This window comes from Siphateles boraxobius, unplaced genomic scaffold, assembly GCF_051911475.1.
Source record: "Siphateles boraxobius isolate OS27281-9 unplaced genomic scaffold, OSU_SipBor_1 12, whole genome shotgun sequence".
NCBI lineage: Eukaryota > Metazoa > Chordata > Actinopteri > Cypriniformes > Leuciscidae > Siphateles > Siphateles boraxobius.
In genome coordinates, this window is record NW_027508722.1 from 15,507,778 (window position 1) to 15,525,687 (window position 17,910).

The 17,910-nt window shown below is 37.1% G+C and overlaps 1 protein-coding gene across 6 annotated transcripts in view; it reads left to right on the forward strand.

Annotated features, from left to right (window-relative positions):
• fhod3b (formin homology 2 domain containing 3b) overlaps positions 1-17,910 on the forward strand; it is a 242,332-nt gene that overhangs the window by 14,814 nt on the left and 209,608 nt on the right. For all 6 annotated transcript variants that reach the window (XM_077209219.1, XM_077209220.1, XM_077209222.1 and 3 more), the window contains exon 3: positions 10,880-10,944. In XM_077209219.1, the coding sequence (XP_077065334.1) occupies positions 10,880-10,944 (65 nt within the window). The remainder of the gene's footprint in view (positions 1-10,879; positions 10,945-17,910) is intronic.

Below are 17,910 nucleotides of genomic sequence, written 5' to 3' on the forward strand. Positions count from 1 at the left end.
TTAGATTTCAGTCTGTAGTGTTTTGATGTAATTTTGTAGCTTAAGGGCTGCATTACGTTTCTTGCTTTATTTTCCATGGGAAAAAAAAACAGCATACTGGTATGGTTATCACTGGGTGAATAAATGATTACAGATTTTTTTTTTTTTTGGCTAAGTATACCTTTAAATATTTACCCCATGTTCTGATTTCCGAATTGTCAAAAACAAGCAAAAAAGCTACTCACGCTTAAAGCATTTGTGTGTTTTCATATATGAGTTTAAAATTAGACATCTAATATATGTTAGCTATACTGTATACTGACAATCATTTTGTTAGTCTGAATCACTTCTAATACTGAAGTGTCTGATGATGATCTCCTGGTGTCCCTTTATTGACCTTGACAACTATAAGCATAATCTAGTCATGTGCATTCCATAAAACATTCTGTCTAAAGCTATCAGAAAGACCTTAAAATCTCACAGCACATGTTCTTTTGTCTTGAGCACATACCAATCGTTCTGTGACAGGCCTCTATTCAGCAAGCCCTCAAAATACCTGACTGGTTGGCAAGGGCACAGATGATGTCAGCCTCCGGTTTTAAGAAAGTTGGCAAGATTCAGAGTTAATTGTCTTGGGTTGAGCAAAGTCCAAGAGTAAATGCTTCTTTTAAAATTAATCATGGTTTAAATTACTATGTATCCCCTAGAATCCTTTTAGCTTACAGTTTTAAATCCATGGCATTAGTATGGAAGCCTGTTTCCACCACTTTATTTCTTGTATTTGTGACATGATATCACGCAATGTTACTTTTATATCTCACAAACGACTATTTCTCATAATTAGAACTTGTAATTATGAGAAATAGTCGCTTACAACTTTATCTCTCACAATGTGACTTGACTTTATATTTTAAAACTCTGACTATTTCTCATAACTACGACTTTATCACTCACAATGTGTGAGTGACTTTATTTCTCATAATTGCAACTTTATTTCTCACAATTGTTATTTTAATCGCCTAATGTCAGTTTTTATATTTCTGTCAGTATTATGTTGTGACTTGTGTTGGTTTCATGTGCTTCAGTTTAGTCTTAATCACCTGCTGGTTAGTCTCCTTGGTTACTGATTACGTTCAGCTGTCTGTCCTTAAGTTCCCTGTGTATTTATACCCCGTTTCTTTCTGTTCATTGTCGGTTCTCATCTATATGTGAGTAGTTTGTGTGATCGTTCTGTCTGCCTTACTCTATGTATTATCTTCATGGTTATTAAAGAAATTTAGCATTTAATCTTCCTCGTCTTCATTCTGAGAACTACCACATCAAATGTGACCATCTCACAATTCACTTGCAACTTTATCTCTCGCAATGTGGCTTTGTGTCACAGTTGTGACTGTCTTGTAATTGTGACTATATCTCACAATGCTAGTTTTATATATATCAATTGACTTTACTTCATCATAATAGCAATTTTATATAACCCAATGTGAATATCTTACTATGTAATTTTATAACTTGCAGTGTGACTTTATTTCTTGCAATTTTGACTTTTTAAACTTTATCCCAGCATTACCATTTTATTTTTTAATCCGAGGCAAAAGCGAGCTTCCATAAATGAATGCTAACAATGTGCCTGAACTCTGTCAGATGAATCTTATACTGGTGCAAACCCATGTAAACATACCAAATAAAACCAACAAGTTTTTCTTTTACCTCAAGGAGTAGCTTTTGACTCACAGTTTTGTTAGATGACCCTGCTATCTTTTCAAGCCACGAGTTGACATAGCCTTCAGAAACCGCCAAATGCCAGTGATTGAAGGCTAGATTTATGTATTTGATGTATTTGTGTAAATTTGGAGGCAGGTCTAGCGCCATTTCATTTCCACTGGATTTTGGCTCAATTTCAAAATATTTAAAGACAGTAAGTGAATGGATTTCTTTTGGAAGAGTGAGAGGCTGAAGGGCCACTTCTTTTGGTCTCTGAGAGATGAATAGTAGTGCCAACTGGCATGCTGTTTATCTCTTCTGTCTGTGTCCACCCGCCCCCCACCCCCCCTCCTTTCCCAAGAGGCTATCAAGGGTGTGCATTATTAGACCCATGCAGAGTGTCTGAGTGGGCTGTGGAAAGCAGGAATGGGGGACTACATTACTGTTAATAACAGGGTAATTCAGCACAGTGGGCTTTTATGGCCTGGATGGGCTGGAGTTCACAGCCCCCTCCATTTACTGAAGTTGTGCTTTATTACGGGGTCTAAAAACCTTGGCCGAAGTACGTGATTAAACCAAACCCAATCTCCTCCTCCTTCCCTCTTTTGTGGCTTTTCTATCTTGCTTCATGTGATGTCCCTGACCTACATTTCATCAATTGCTGAAAACACAAAAAGTAGGCTAATTGCCTCAAGGAATAATTTGAGGTTCCTTTGTTGCTTCTTTATTGTTGCTACTGTATCTTCTTACTGTTTACATTAGGCCCGGGATGAATTATCAGGCTTTTCTTAATTCTCAAGTATTCATTTTCCCCTTCTTTTGGCTTTCAGTTCTTTTCAAACTGAGATTAACTGTTCTAACAACTGCAATAACACATTTACTCCATTGCTTTGATGCACATTATTAAATAACTTCATCTTATAAAAATGTGATTTTGCATGCGACTTATTCTTGTTGCTTATCCATGTCCTTGAAGATTTCTTTCTCAATGTTGAACCTGGAGGCCTGTGATGGGATTCCAAAGGGACAATCAGAAATGGATATAGATTAGAGGTTGCATTCCACAGGTGCCTCAGTCATATGAAGTCACTTTGGTCTCTGATTGAGGAATGATCATCTAACGCCTAATTTTGTAAGGTGGATATCTCTGTTTCATAGTGGCTTAACCATCCTAATCATTACCACACCACCTCATGCAGAAAAAGCTGTCAGAGTCTGAAACCGGGCCCCAGATTTAATCCTACTCGCTGTTAGTGCAGACCCTCTTCTGGCAAACCACCAACAAAATTTTCTCACACCAGGGCTCAACTGTTTTGCGGCCCAGTCAGATTTTTACTTGTCTTGCCAAAAATGTTATTGGCCCCACCACAGAAATGATTAATATTATTTGTTCTATATATTTAAATAAATATATTATTTCATTAGAAACAGATAAACATTTAAAAAAAATATTTTAGATTTTTTTTAACGATAATTTATTTTAAATAAATAAATATTTTAATAATTTGTAAAATATTGTAATCAAACGGCTCAAATCTCGGAACTCTTTTACTCCTAAGATAACGGTTGACATTTAATGAATAAATGTGTCTGAAATCTCTTAAAAAATCTTCTTTATATGTGAATACCTCGCCTATTCTCTTTGTCTCCCTCTCTTGCTTTCTCTGCCCACTTATATTTTTCTTAAACTTGTTTTTTTTCCTGGCCGATATGCCGGAGGAGCTTTCGTCGGGCTCGGTTAGCCTCTGGCCCTGGAGAAACGCCTAGTTCCTTTTAATGGGAACGCTTCAAATATTTGTGCGGATTAAATGGATAGAGGGGTAGGAGGCTGCTCAGCTGGACCACTGGATTTTTCCCTTATTGCTGAAGTAAATGGCAGGCAGAGGAAGTGTGGTCGAAAGTGTGGAAACACTGAGGTGTATGTGTTTCTATGATCTGTTTTTTTGAGAACTTTATGAATAGATTGGCAGGTGATCATTAGGAATACACCATATCGGTATTGGCCCGTCGGCCGATAAATGTTAATTTTTAAATGTTATCTGAGACACCTCAGATACACACCCTGTTCCCCATTATGGTTTTGAATTGCTTGAAATATGATTGGAATCACTTCAAAAAAATAAAATACAGTCAAGTGCAACATGCAAATCTGTCATATAAGATACATAAAATTATACTAAGAACATCATTATAATTGTGTGCTTGGGTCATGGATTTTAATGGTGCTACTTGGTTTTGTAATCAGGCTCTCAAAAATTATCTAAACAATTGGATTTAGATTTATCGGCCAATATATCGGTTATCGGTTTTCAGATACAAAGAATTATCGGTTAGCGGTATCGTCCAACATGTTCATATCACTGCATCCCTAGTGATAATCCTTCAGCAGATTTTTACATATTTAGGATGCTTCCAGCTATACAGTTTATATGAATAAAATATAAAAACACATTACCGTGTGTAATTCCACCACCACTAGTGGCACGAAATGGAACTGCATAAATAATTGTTTCCAAACAGGTTTCCAGGGTTTTCTGAGTCTTTTTGAACCTTGTTGCAAATTCATCTTTGGTATATGTCACAATGATTATTTAGCGTTTTCTAGTAACATTTTGTTAAAACTTGTAAATGACCTGGAAGAATATCAACTAATATAAATATTTATCTAAACTTTAACTAAACTATAAAAGTAATCCGTAATGTTTTATTTTTTTGTAAAGAATATTTACCATTACATTTAACAAAAACAATTATTTAAAAAAAAATGTGTATACTTATTTTTTTCTAAAATCTTTCGTTTTGTGAATAACTGATTTGTCATTAACTGATTAATTGTATTGGTCTCATAATGATTCATTCAGAAACTGGATATTGCTACTTCTGTTATGAACTCTCAAAGAGTTCTAGGTCATACAGGTATGCCAAGATTTTCATTGACATATGCATCACATGATACTTCCATGGTGCTTTTTGTGTCCTTTTAGAAACTTTAGTCATTAATTGTAATCACATAGAAAAGAGCATGGAAAAAGGTCTTCAAATTTTCCCATTTTGATATCCATTGAAGAAAGAATGACACAGGAACAAGGAAATTATGTCAAATCCTTTATTTTTTGTGAACTTTGTCCTTTTGTCTTGAGAAATACATAAGTGCTTAATTCTTGCACTGAGAAGTGCTGGTCCATAAATGCACTAGGTGCTCGGAAACCTTAATTTCTAGCTTATTTGCTCAGTCATATTATTGGTTCCAGGAGGCCCTGTATAGTCTGCTGTTAATTGCACTATAGGCAAATGGTTGTTTTTGAACAGGGTCCAAGTATGCAGGGCAAGGAGGTAAACGCTACCTGTCGACAATGGGTCTTCTCTTTATAATTTTCTCCCTCTCAATTTTTCTGTCCCTTTGTGTTTTTATGGGACTTCATAGTGTGATGTTCCATAAATAGGCTGGTAGTGAACAGTCAAATAAAGTTGGTTAGAGTCCGTATGGTTAAACTCCTCGGACCCAGGAGAGACTGCATGGGGCCGGGATCAGGGTTTATAAGAGCTTTGGGAGTAAATAAAGAGTAGAGTGATGTGCTAGTTCAACTCAGATGTCTGATACTACTTTAAACTTCAACTTTTCCTCCAGACAAGCATTTGTTATGATGGTCTGTTCAGGAGTTGTGATGATTAACCTGCAGAGGTTAGGTTTGTTCATTCATTTGCCAGAGCAGGGTCCTGAATCTACAGTACTCCTCACTTGCTCTCTCTGCCAGAGACTTAAGTCAGGATATACACTATACAGTATTTAATTAGTTACAAATGGAAATGAGGGATTGAAGCGGAGGTCGGATTTGGGAGGTGGGTGAATCAGATGATCCAGTAGCCTGGTTTCCATTACAGATTTACGCAAAACTTTTGCGATATTTTCTACATGTTGATAATAAACTACTGCGAAAGGATGGCGTTTCCATTAAACAGATGTTATGCAACTAAAAACTTAATTTTTTCCTCTCGTGATGATAAGTCATCGCAAAAATCATCTAAACGGATGTTCGAAGGTTTATGTGTATATCACTGCCACCGCACTAGCCAGTATTTTTAATCGAATGAGCCGTAGGCGTGTTTTCCAAGCATTAATGGCAAGGAAAGCCCCTTATACTTGGGAGCAGCCACGAATTAGGTGTTTCTGGGTGTTTCTCCCTCCCATCTGCTTCAATTGTGGCACTTCTATGTTGCTTGGAATCCAGTATTTCCATAATTCTTTTGTCTTCTGTCCAAACATACCATGCCGCCTTTAAAGAATGATTGACTTTTACGTACGCCAGGTGACCTGTAAATGCGAAAATCTGTTTCCATTGCAGTTTTGCGAAATATTCCTTTTTCAAATTGCCTGAAAAAACACCTTATGCGAGCGTAAAACTTTTTTGCAATATGTGGGGGAGTTTTGTGACATTGACGTGCTTCCATTGGGCGTATTTTCAAGTTGCGCAATTTGAAGGGTAATGGAAACGCAGCTACTGATAATCTTGGTAGTTGGACAAACTGTTCTGATAAAATACTTTGTTAGAGATGTAATAAGGATATATTTCTTCTTAGAGAACAATACGATTTTTAAACATAAGTAATTAATTTCAAATTGGTCTAAAACATGCAGTGGGCTTGACTGTAGATTAAAACTTATGGTACCACTTCTAGTCATTCTACTGACTAGAAATAATTTTGCAATTACATGTAAACTACCTGTCAGAGTATTTGGTAACTGTCTGCTTAATAGCTGCTAACACTTTATTTTCCTTTCACTTTATCAACCAAACTTATTTTCAGGCAGCAACTACACTTTTTACATTTTCAATTTTTGAGAATAGAACATATTTTGTTTGTATTTATCCTGTTGAACAGAATTTTTGATGTCTTTTTGTGCTGGGATGACTACTCATCATGATAATAATCTTTCCCTTACTCAATGTTGTTGTATCTTTAATAGGCACTGAACAGCAGCTTGCCTCTATATGTATATAAAAGATGGAAGCATAATACTGATTGTAACAAAAAGTTAAAGTTTTAAAGGGGTATGATTAAACTGAAATGTGTGCACTGGGACTAACTAAAATTTTAATGGAGCATACTCATAAAAAATATAATAGATTGCCAATGATATTTTAAACGGCGTATTTATTTCTGTTTTTTAATCGATTAATTCATTAATTATTGTAACAGATTTATATACATTTTAAGTTTTTAAGTTTTCCAATTTAACAGAACTTTGTTGCAGATTGCCAATGCCCAAATTAAAATTCTTCGTTTATCGACTGATATTGTTAGTGCAACAGTGTTTTATTTGTGGTGTTATGTAACAGAGCGACTGTGAAAGGTCTGTTCATGGTTGTGAAATTGTAAAGTCAGGATAATTTGTCTTGGATAAGCAAAATGAGACTGTCTGTGTCTTTGGCTGGTGTTACGTGGCCTAAGTTGGAGACATTTTCTCCTTTTGGCCCCAAACAGATCTCAGGTTGCAGGGGCTATTCTGTTTCACAAAGCTGGGCACGTTTGTCTGGGTAACTCAAATCATTGGGCCGTGAGCTGTGGAAAAAGACTGAGTCATCCCGCTGCAGATCTACGCTCTGGGAAACGGCGTGGACACCAGTGCAGGATGATACACTCTATGTCAGCCGTACTGTATGTGCTAGACCATCCATAGCCATGTAGTCACTTGGCAGGCACCCGCACGTTGAAATTCTCACAGTATTGAGCCAAGACGTAAAGCCAAGACATACAGCTTCACCCTCAGAATCCAGTTATCCTGCACTTTTCTCCGGATTGCTCCAGAAATGCAAAAACTGGATTCCTCTGGGTATCTCATAGACTTGCTGTTTAATTTGATAATGAGCATGTTGGGTGCTGTAGAGTAAGGTTATTGTTAGTAGCCAGGCTAATGTTACTGGTGAGGAAAGCGCAAGTTCATTATGAAATAGATCCAGTTACTCATTAGCTTCAACAGCAGAAAGATTATGTTGCATGATGTTGTCTGTCAAGTTCCCTTTGTAAAAGCCATGCTGACACATACTGTCTTCGGCCCAGGCATGTGTCCATATGTTGTGTTTTGAAAATTGCCCATTTTGAAATGCCATGAATTTTTTTCAGACAACCTATTAGACAAATTGGTTAAATTTTTAACACTGTTATCAATGTATACACTACAGTATTATCATTGTATTACATTACAAAATAGGTTAAAGATAAACTTTATTGTTCTTGATGACCAATATTAGTGACTTATTTTAAAAAATATATATATCCAGATTTATATATTTTGTCATCACATTAATAATAACATAGAAATTGGAAAATATTTAGAGCTTCTGGGCCTCATTTAGTGCTGGGCGGTTTGACCAAAAATTTAGCAAATTCTAGCCTCATTTATAAAGCGTGCTTACACACAGACTTATCTTAGAGTGTGTGTACACTAAAATCCACGCCAGCGTTAATATTTATTAAAACGGTCTTTGTTGTGGAAAAGTGCTTAGCATCACATCAGGCGTACACACTTTTCCCTGTGACAGAAAGTCGAAGTACTGCAGGTATTTGGAAATCTAAGAACTTCTTGCCACTCACCATTTTCAAGTAAAAGATTTGGACATTGACTGGTGCTCTTAGCTCTTTTATATGTTAATGACATTAATTAGGCGACGTTTACAAAGTGGAGATCGAAAACCATTCAGCTGCGCACACTTTCAAGATCATTTGCGATTTATAACTTTTTTTTTTGTGCTTACGTAAGTTCTTTAAATCACATGTACTGTAGGCACATTTGAAAAATTATCGTAAGATCAAATGCTTTTGAAAGTCCTTGAAAAAAGTGCTTGAATTTCACTCTCAAAAGATTGAATGAACCCTGAAATTAATAATGTAAAAACAATAGACTATTTCTTTAACCTATTCTGAGCTCGCGCTGTGTTGACTTTTATTTGTCCGAGCTGATAAACGGTCTGTGCTGCACAGGTCCACTGAGTAGCGTGGTTTCGTTCCGTTTTAGTTTTGTTTTCTGTTTCTCATATGCAAAAAATAATGGCAACTTAGTTGGGCAACATGATGGTGGCACCAATGCGACCTCTCACAACATTTTCTTCGCACCGGGAGGAAAAAAGGTTGCAGTCTGGAGCCCTGTACATGTGTTCAGAATAATCTAAACATTTTGGTTAATAGATTATCTAGAATGTTTCCAAAAAGTATTTTGAAAGTGTCTACAATGATACCAGCATGCATGTTAATGTTAGAGGTACACACTATTACCGAATACATGTCTCCTCTGGCCTAAACTGCTCTTCAAATCTGTGTGCTATATCACTTCAGTGTTTTTAAGTGTGTAGCAGGGCATTTTGAAGACTACTGGTAGGTAGTCACTAATGGAGATGCCCCCATCTGTGGCATGCTGCCAGCTAGACCATCAAACTTTCATTGTGTAACTCAGACAATGCTGTGTTTGTTTATAGGTCTCACTCTTTGCGTCCTGCTTTTGGGAAGCACTGTCATACGCTGTAGGTTTGAGGAAGTGAATCTTCTAGTGAAATCATATCTTTTCTCCCATCTCCATGAGTTTCTGTTTTGTCTGCATTTCATTATTGTGTTGCATCTTGTCCACTCCATGTTTATCTCATGTCTGGTAAATGGAGGCTTCAACCCACATGGATGTTACTACAGAGTCGCTGTCGATACGGATTGCGGTTGGTCGACTTGTTCTAAAGCTGAACGTTAAGCATCCATCCATCTTTATCTATCCTCCAACTCAAAATGCAGCTGCATCTCATTCCATTGTGTGTTTACTTCCAGGTATTCATGAGACAGACAGTTCCTCTGTTCATCTGGCCTGATAATCTATGGAAAACAGGGGGTTGGGTCTGTGCCCGTACTTGTCTGTCACTCTTTATATGGATGACGTGACCTACATGTCATTCTTGCAGCCACCTCTGCTCTAGGGGTCAGGGAAGTCCGGATGCCATCTGACCCTTTCTTCACAACAGGGCTCTCTTCGCCCCCTTAGTCTGTCCAGTTTCTCCTTCCCCTGAGTCTCCTGGTATTTAGTAGTAGGTCACAGGAAGTCGGCTGAGTCTTTACTGTCTTTTGGAGCTCAAGGCCACACATGGCTCCGCTCCCTCAAGACTTTAGTAGCTTAAATCACTTAACCTAAATATAAGAGCAGATGCAACACACAGCATCAGTCTACTGATGTAAACAGAGGTGCTGTGGAACATTCACCTTCACAAGTGTATATAAATACGGCTGGTTGCATTGTGCTCTATCAAAATGCTCTCCTATCCTGTATATGGAGTTCCACATTAGAGCTTGTTTATCTAATCATCAATCATAACATGAGGCTATTTAGCCTACTCCTGTGACAAGTCATCTAGCATCACTCCCTCAAATCAACTCAAACTTTAGGGTGTGTTCGCACTTGACAGGTTTTGTTAGATTAAAACTAACTCTGGTGTTGATTTGAAAAAGTGCCATCCGAACCCTGGTGCACACCAAACAAGCTGAAAAGATGGGTCTCAGTCCGCTTCCAAACGAACTCTGGTGCGGTTCTGCTTGGATGCAACATGGATCAAAGACATCTAAACGAAACAAAAACGGGACGTAATGTCACAAAATGAATGTTCAAGCACACCTGGTTCTTTTCGTCAAAGTCGTGATGTTGATCCTAACAGTTCAGTACAGCAGCAGTGTTCTTGCAGCAGTGTGTGCAATGGTGGAATTCCTGGTGCCGTTTTGACTCCTTTACACATTTTCTAAGCTCTTTGTGAGTTCCAATTTTTAGGTTGATATCTCAAAAAAATAGCTTTCAGTAAGATTTTATTTGGCCGCAGTACCAACATTTTTCACTAGATGGACAGCCAAGCTTCATTACAGAAGGAAAATAAACTACCGTGTGCACAGTTTTACAAAACTAGGCACAGTTTACCAATCTGTCCACATGGATGTAAATTGACAATCTGTACCCACAGTTTAAAACTATCTGTCCCCACGGATTGTAAAACCGTGCACACAGTTTATTTATTTCTCTCTTTCTCTCTTAGGATGTTTTTATGCATTGCGAAAAAAGTGAATCTCATCAAAGATATTAAAAGTTTTACCATATTTCAAACATATTCCTGTTAACTATGCTTATTTATTCAGTTTTCTGCTTTATGATAATTTGTTTTTTGTGTTTGTTCCTCAGGAGAGGAAAGAAGCACAGCATTGTCCTGAGAACACAGCTGTCTGTCAGAGTCCATGCCTGCATAGGTGAGTAACTAGATACTGTTTTCATTTAAATAAACTATGAATGGTGAGAAAAACATGTAATACTCCATCTTCACCCATTTCAATTTCTTGCTCAGTCAGCAGATTCTAGCTGCATCAGATTGTTTAGGAATTATTTTCTCATTTGTTGCTTGTTGAATGATGGATTTGTAAATTAAACTTACCCTTGCTTGATTTTTACTGTGTGGTATAGATTTCCTGTTGTTAATATGCCCTCACGCCACAACATTTATGATTTACTTTAAACTTCTTCCATGCTTGATTCCTAAATCAATATAAAATAGCTAATGCTGCAACTTTATTTGAATGCCAGGGTACACACACACACACACACACACACACACACACACACACACACACACACACACACACACACACACACACACACGGTCACACTCACCCATGGAAAAAACATATTGGAGTTTTAAAACATTTTAAATTTAATTCCATTTTGGCTGAAGAGGAAACGTTTATACGACAACGATGTACTAATAAAGGAAAAGTTTTTCCTTTGTGTTTTTCGTGTACAGACAACAACGTTGTCAAAACGATCCCCGTTCACATGGATCCGTGAAAACGACTACAACGCTATATTATGATGGCAGGCCAGTAGTTGGCGATGTCACTTTGTAAAAAAAACTTCACGCGCATATAGACATGAACATGTTATACATTTGCGCATGATGTCACCGAGTTTCACAAATTTGCGTTTTTGTTGTTTACATTGAGAAGATAATGGTATTGTTTTCAGAAACTTCACTTTAAAATCAGTTTTCAAAAGCTTGCATTTTCAGGCCCCCAAACACTGTTGTCGTTTAAATGAACGGCCAGAGCGCATAAAGAGTTGTACATTTTTTGGTTGAAAACGCGGTGTCATGTAAACGCCCCCTTAATTTATAGTTTGTGTGATCAGTTTCAAAAACACTCAAAAGTGTATCATGTTAACATTTATCACATTAATTATCTTACGTAGTAGTTACTGTATATTTCTTCACAATCTCATTGTTTATCTCATGTCCCTAAACCCTCTTGACAGAATCAGGCTTCATTACCTCCATAAGCCTTATCCCAGATTAACATCTGTGTCATTGTGTGGAAGCAGGACGGCTACGGCTATCTATGCATCACGAAGGATTAAGTGTCACAGACAGCACCCTCAATACCCATTAAGGATAAAAACTGTGTAGTTTCTCTGGAATTGTAGTATGCATGTAACTTAATTCAGGGGTTTATGTTACCTTGGTGACTCGTAGTCTCAGACAGGATAACCATGAACCGTATATGGACCGCCTGATGCATGTTGGCCATAAAAATTAGTTTTACCAGTGCACTTGGAAGTTACCAGGCTGCTACAATTGCTGGGTTTCCGTCCATCCATGTATTATTTTTATTTTTTTGTTAATAGTGACATCCCAATAAAAATGTGATGTCTCAGTATCCAATTGTGTTCAGTGTGGTGCAAGGATGCTGTCAAAACCCCACTTCCTGGTTCCATCGAGATTTTCCTATGGAGTTTTATTATGGGCTTTTTGAGTATGTGTAAAATAAAGCTTGTGGTGAACATAACTTGAAGATACTTTGACATTTTGTTCTGCAATGCAAATTATGTTCTCCCACCCATACTGAAAATGTGATATTTTTTAAGCTTATGTTATAAAAAAAAGAAACTAGATAAGACAGTTACAATGTTGAACAAAACTTCAAAGTATCGATAATTTATGTTTACCACAAGCTTTATTTCATAAACTGAAACAAACAACAACAACAACAACATTATAAAACCCTATAGGACAATCTTGAAGGAACCAGTGGCGAATCAGTCTTCCGGTTTCTGACTTCATCTCTGCACCACTCTGTGTGGACCAGACTTCATGCCGACAGTCAAATGTCTCAGTGATTCACTGCCGTTGTCTACAGGAACTGGTAGTCAGTGTCTAAGACAAGTGTGTGTCTGTAGCGAGCAGTATAAAGTTAGCGGCGTGCTGCACTGCAGCCAAGCACACGTGGCTCGTACAGTTTCCCTCTCCAGACTGCAGAGGAAAATTTAACCGTCAGCCTGCAAAAGCCATTAAGCTCAGAACTGTCAAATTTTAATTTGTACGTTTCGCAAAAAGTGATATTTAAGGGTACCAGGAACAAAAACTGCCCTAAGAAAGAAGTGCAGTTATCTCTCGCAGTCAACTCAAGCGTTGATGCTATTTACTGATGCTGCATGCCTGACGCATTGCAGAACCATTTGGAAACTCCAAAGCTGTTCTGCTAGGGGTATTTGGGTCCAAAAATAAATTTGCTGAAACTCCTGGCAAGGTCTGAGAATCTGTTGAGAGAGATTTTACGAACCAGACCTGCTCAGACACCTGACCTTGAGTAGTTTTCCTCTTTCGTTGGAAGCCTTTCTCGCAATTTGCGAACCGTGAAAGAGGGCAACAGCTTAGCACAAGTGCCTCTTGTAGCAAACCCTTCCGAGAAGCTTCACCTATCAACAGCTCTGAACGGTGGCTTCAAAAACACGCCATTGATTTATGTCTTGATAACATACTTTGTTTGTCTTTTTAGAATCAATGTTCCGTATCTACGATTTAAACCCGTATGGAAAGAGCAGCTTGATAAGAGAACCACTATGCTCTGCAGATGTTGCCTTGCCTCTCTACAGCTTGTTGAATGTTTTCCTGCTATTCTATCCTCTGTCCCGGGACCTGTCCTAGACCACGCTGCATTCCTCGTAGCGATGATGGGATCGCTTTTCTGACCAGCTGTGTGCTTGTGTGATTGAAGGCCTATCTGGGTCAACGGTGGGACCTGTGTGTGGGAGGTAAGAGTCGGGCGAGACTCTCTCTCGCTCTCTAAGCGGATGACCCTAAGATGACAGCTGCTTGTCTTTAGGCTTAAAAAGCATCTATCGGTTTATGTGTTGATGAAAGAGAAGGGAAAACCATCCATGATTTAGGCAGCTTTTAGGGATGACTTTGAGCAGCACTTCTCAAGTTTTTTTAATTTATTTTTTTATGTCAGTGTTAGTATTTTTCATGTTTTAATAGTATTTAATAATATTTTGAATTAAGTTTTTTATTTATATTGTCATTTCCATTTTATTTTTAGTTTACGTTATTCTTATGCACTTTTTTTCAATTCATTTATTATTACTTTTAGATGTCTATATTTAACTGCAGTTACACTCTTGGAGTTAAAATCGACTGCAGTTTGTGGTCTATCATGCATAATTTGAGCAGAGGCAATAATAATGACCGAAGTCTGTGAACTATCATAATTCCTGTCAAATAATTTGTATGTTGATCCAATTATCCTGATCCCAATTTTCCACCAATATTTTGGAAACAGGGCCTTTCAACCACCTGCACAGAATTTTTAGCTCAGTTTAAATGAAAAGCGAATCTAAAACAGAAATTTTCCGAGGTGCCTACAGATGTGTCGCCGTCAAACATTTATTTGTTAAAGTAATTTTATGTATAGAGAGATGCATTTACCATAAACATTAGCCATCTGCAGGATCTTCAATGACATCTGGCTGTGCTTTTGATCATGCATTCAGGGCCCTTTATCTATAGTTTGATGAAAGGAATGAATTCAAAACCACTGTGCTGCTGCTATTCATAGCGGGACTGAACACACTGCTCCGCTATAAATCAACTCACCCGAGTGAGCTGTCAACAGACCTGATGACATAACGCCATGAGAACTATTTTCCTGCACTTGTCTGGGATCATTAGTGAAAGCTGTTGCACTTGTGCATTTAACCCTGATTTATATTTTCCATGTCCATGCTGACCACTTCATTAAATGACATGAGTGGTTGGCTACTGCTGTGCCCAGTATGGTTTCTATGACCTCCATGTTTTGACTGTCCATCACTATTATTATGGGAAGTTACATGTGTCAACTGTGTAAGCATGAGTCTAATGGCTTCTAGAACACGGGTTTTCAAACTTTTTGCTGCCAAGGACTCCCTAATGAAATGAGTATCCCTTATTAGGGGCCTCATTCTTAAAATTTAAAGACATGTTTTTTCATGTATGTATAAAAAAAGTAATACTGTGTGTGAAAAATGTAATATTATTAAGACAACAAAATAATTTTTTTCCAAAGTTAAGTCTTTGGCTTTTTCATTTCCATCAAGCAAAATGTTAAAATATTATACATTTTAGTTTTTCAGTTGAAAGTGTATGTGGGATCAACACTTTTCATATGATTTAATAAATTGATTAAATATCAATATTATAAAATTTTGAAATTGTGTGTGTGTGTGTATTTGATATATACACACAGTGTATATAAAACCACTATACAGTGTGTGTGTGTGTGTGTGTGTGTGTGTATAATATATATATATATATATATATATATATATATATATATACAGTATATATACACACACACGCACACACACACTGTGTAGTGTTTCCTGGTATATATATACAGTATATATACACACACACGCACACACACACTGTGTAGTGTTTCCTTGTATATATATATATATATATATATATATACACACACACGCACACACACACTGTATAGTGTTTCCTGATATATATATATATACACACACACACGCACACACACACTGTATAGTGTTTCCTGATATATATATATATATATATATACACACACACACACACACACACACACACACACACACACACACACACACACACACACACACACACACACACACACACACACACACACACACACACACACACACACACACTCACACACACACACACACACAGAGAGTTGGTCCAAACTGTGTGCGGCACGTCATTCACAATAGAGGTGGATGGAGTAATGAGGTTTGACTGACAGTTCGAGGATCATTGGTGTTACGAGGTTTAGTCACAAGCTCTTTTTAATATTTTTCACTGTTTAAATATTTGCAAAACCCACAGACAGACGTAAAGTGTGACCAATAGTAATGATTTATGGGGAAAAGACGAAATAAGGAGATGGAGGGTTTCTACCTCGACAGCGACGATATACAAGTAAACCTATGAGCCTAATTAACATAGATAAGAGGTGTGTTTGTACTGTAACAAGTGACAATTACTTATTTTAAATGGAACACAATGTCATTTAGCACATTTAGCATGACACATTTAGCATGACATCTAGACTGTTGGTGGTTATTGCTGAAATACTTGCTTAGTGTTTAGTGAGCAGTTTCTTTTTCTCTCTTTTCAACCGATGAAAACGGTTTGTCTACCTTTTCTTCAAATTGCAACCATATGATCATCCAAATTTAAACATGACTTCCTGAATGCGGTGGCTTTAAGGTCCAAGAGTTAAACATCAGAGGAAGCTGCATATAAATAATCTGTTTGTTCATAAACATGAATGATGAGTCTTTTAGGTCCTTATACGTAATGCCTGTCATTTAGCGCGTTTGCGGAGAACCTCAGCGGTCAGTGGCAGTGAGATTTAGCGGTGTGGTAATGTACACAACATAGCTCATGGTTGCTTCAGCAGTCGTGAAAAGCACCAATCACCATCAGATGGCTAATTTTCAGAGCCCAGAAACCCCCGCGCTGCCTGCGAGTAAACCATGGCTTTCCGACAGGGCATAATCCAGATGCCTTAATCATAGTCATTTACATTATCACAAACATTTGGCTGTGGAGGAGATACTCGTTGGGCTGATTGAAAGCCTGAGATCTGGTGCTTTCGGGTTTCTTTTTTAGGCGGATGAGCTAATGGTTTATTAAGGTTCGCAGGGTCGGTGTAGATCTTGACGCTGATTTGCTATAATCAACGTGTCTGGCTGTATAATGTGAAAACAAGGCCAGACTCCTGATTAAACTTAACGATGCCAATGTGTGGTCCCAATAAAACTGGTCTCCGTTTATTACCATTAGCCCTCATACAAATAAAGGCATAATGAATTTTCAAACATGTGAAATAAATCTGAAGTAATGGTCTCGCACAGGGTTCTGGGGGCATTTGTAACTAGCAGAACCTTAAACAGCCCTGATTGTAAGGTGGCTTGAGTGGCAAATTTTCACTAGCGAACTCGCTCCAATCCCCACCCAAGAGTAATATTTAATGGGGCATTGCGGTTGTGCCCAAATTATAGACATATAAGTTAATGAAGGTTGGAGTTGTTTACTTTGTTTTTTGAGCTTCCAGAGTAAATCACTAAATTAGGTCTGGGTTTTAAATAAGGTATGAATAGGGTAGGGTTAATTAGTTCTTCATTAGCCATATAATGCATATGTATAATACAGTATGTGTGCTCATTGTGCTGTTTATCCGATATGTATAATCAACGTCAATATCTAGAGAAGTGGATGTAAATATTATTCAGTTTGACAATTAATAAAATGTACAGTTAGCAAATGAGACAAAACAAAAAATAATTTACACAAGTCAGTACAAACAAACGTTTTTTCCTATACATTTTTTTTATAGCTTTTACAGTGGCGAATGGTGACTTACTTTACCAGATATGCTGGTAAAAGTGCTCAAAACACACTCAAAGACACAGATCTAAAACAGAGATGACAAATTAGGAACACCATGGCAGGTGTCGATTTAAATGTATGCCAGAAGTTAAAAATAAGTTTAATTTAATAAATATAAGTATTATAAATAAAATATAATAAATATATTATACTTATAATATCATAAATATATTATGCTTATATTATGCAGTGTAATATAGTAAGTATATTATACTCATATTATATTATAAATAAAATATAAAAATAAGAGTGTTAATATAATATAAATAAAAGTGTTCTTTATAAAAGCTGAAATAATGCAAATTGATTCTATACTATCGACTAACAACCTTGGATAGTTACAGTGTACAGTAGGTCTATCTTTAAACTAATATACGTTTTTGTAAAAAATAAAGTTCCCTATGAATAAAATGAAATATTATGAATATTTTTTTTTCCGTTTGATTTAGAGTACGTTTACACGACAACG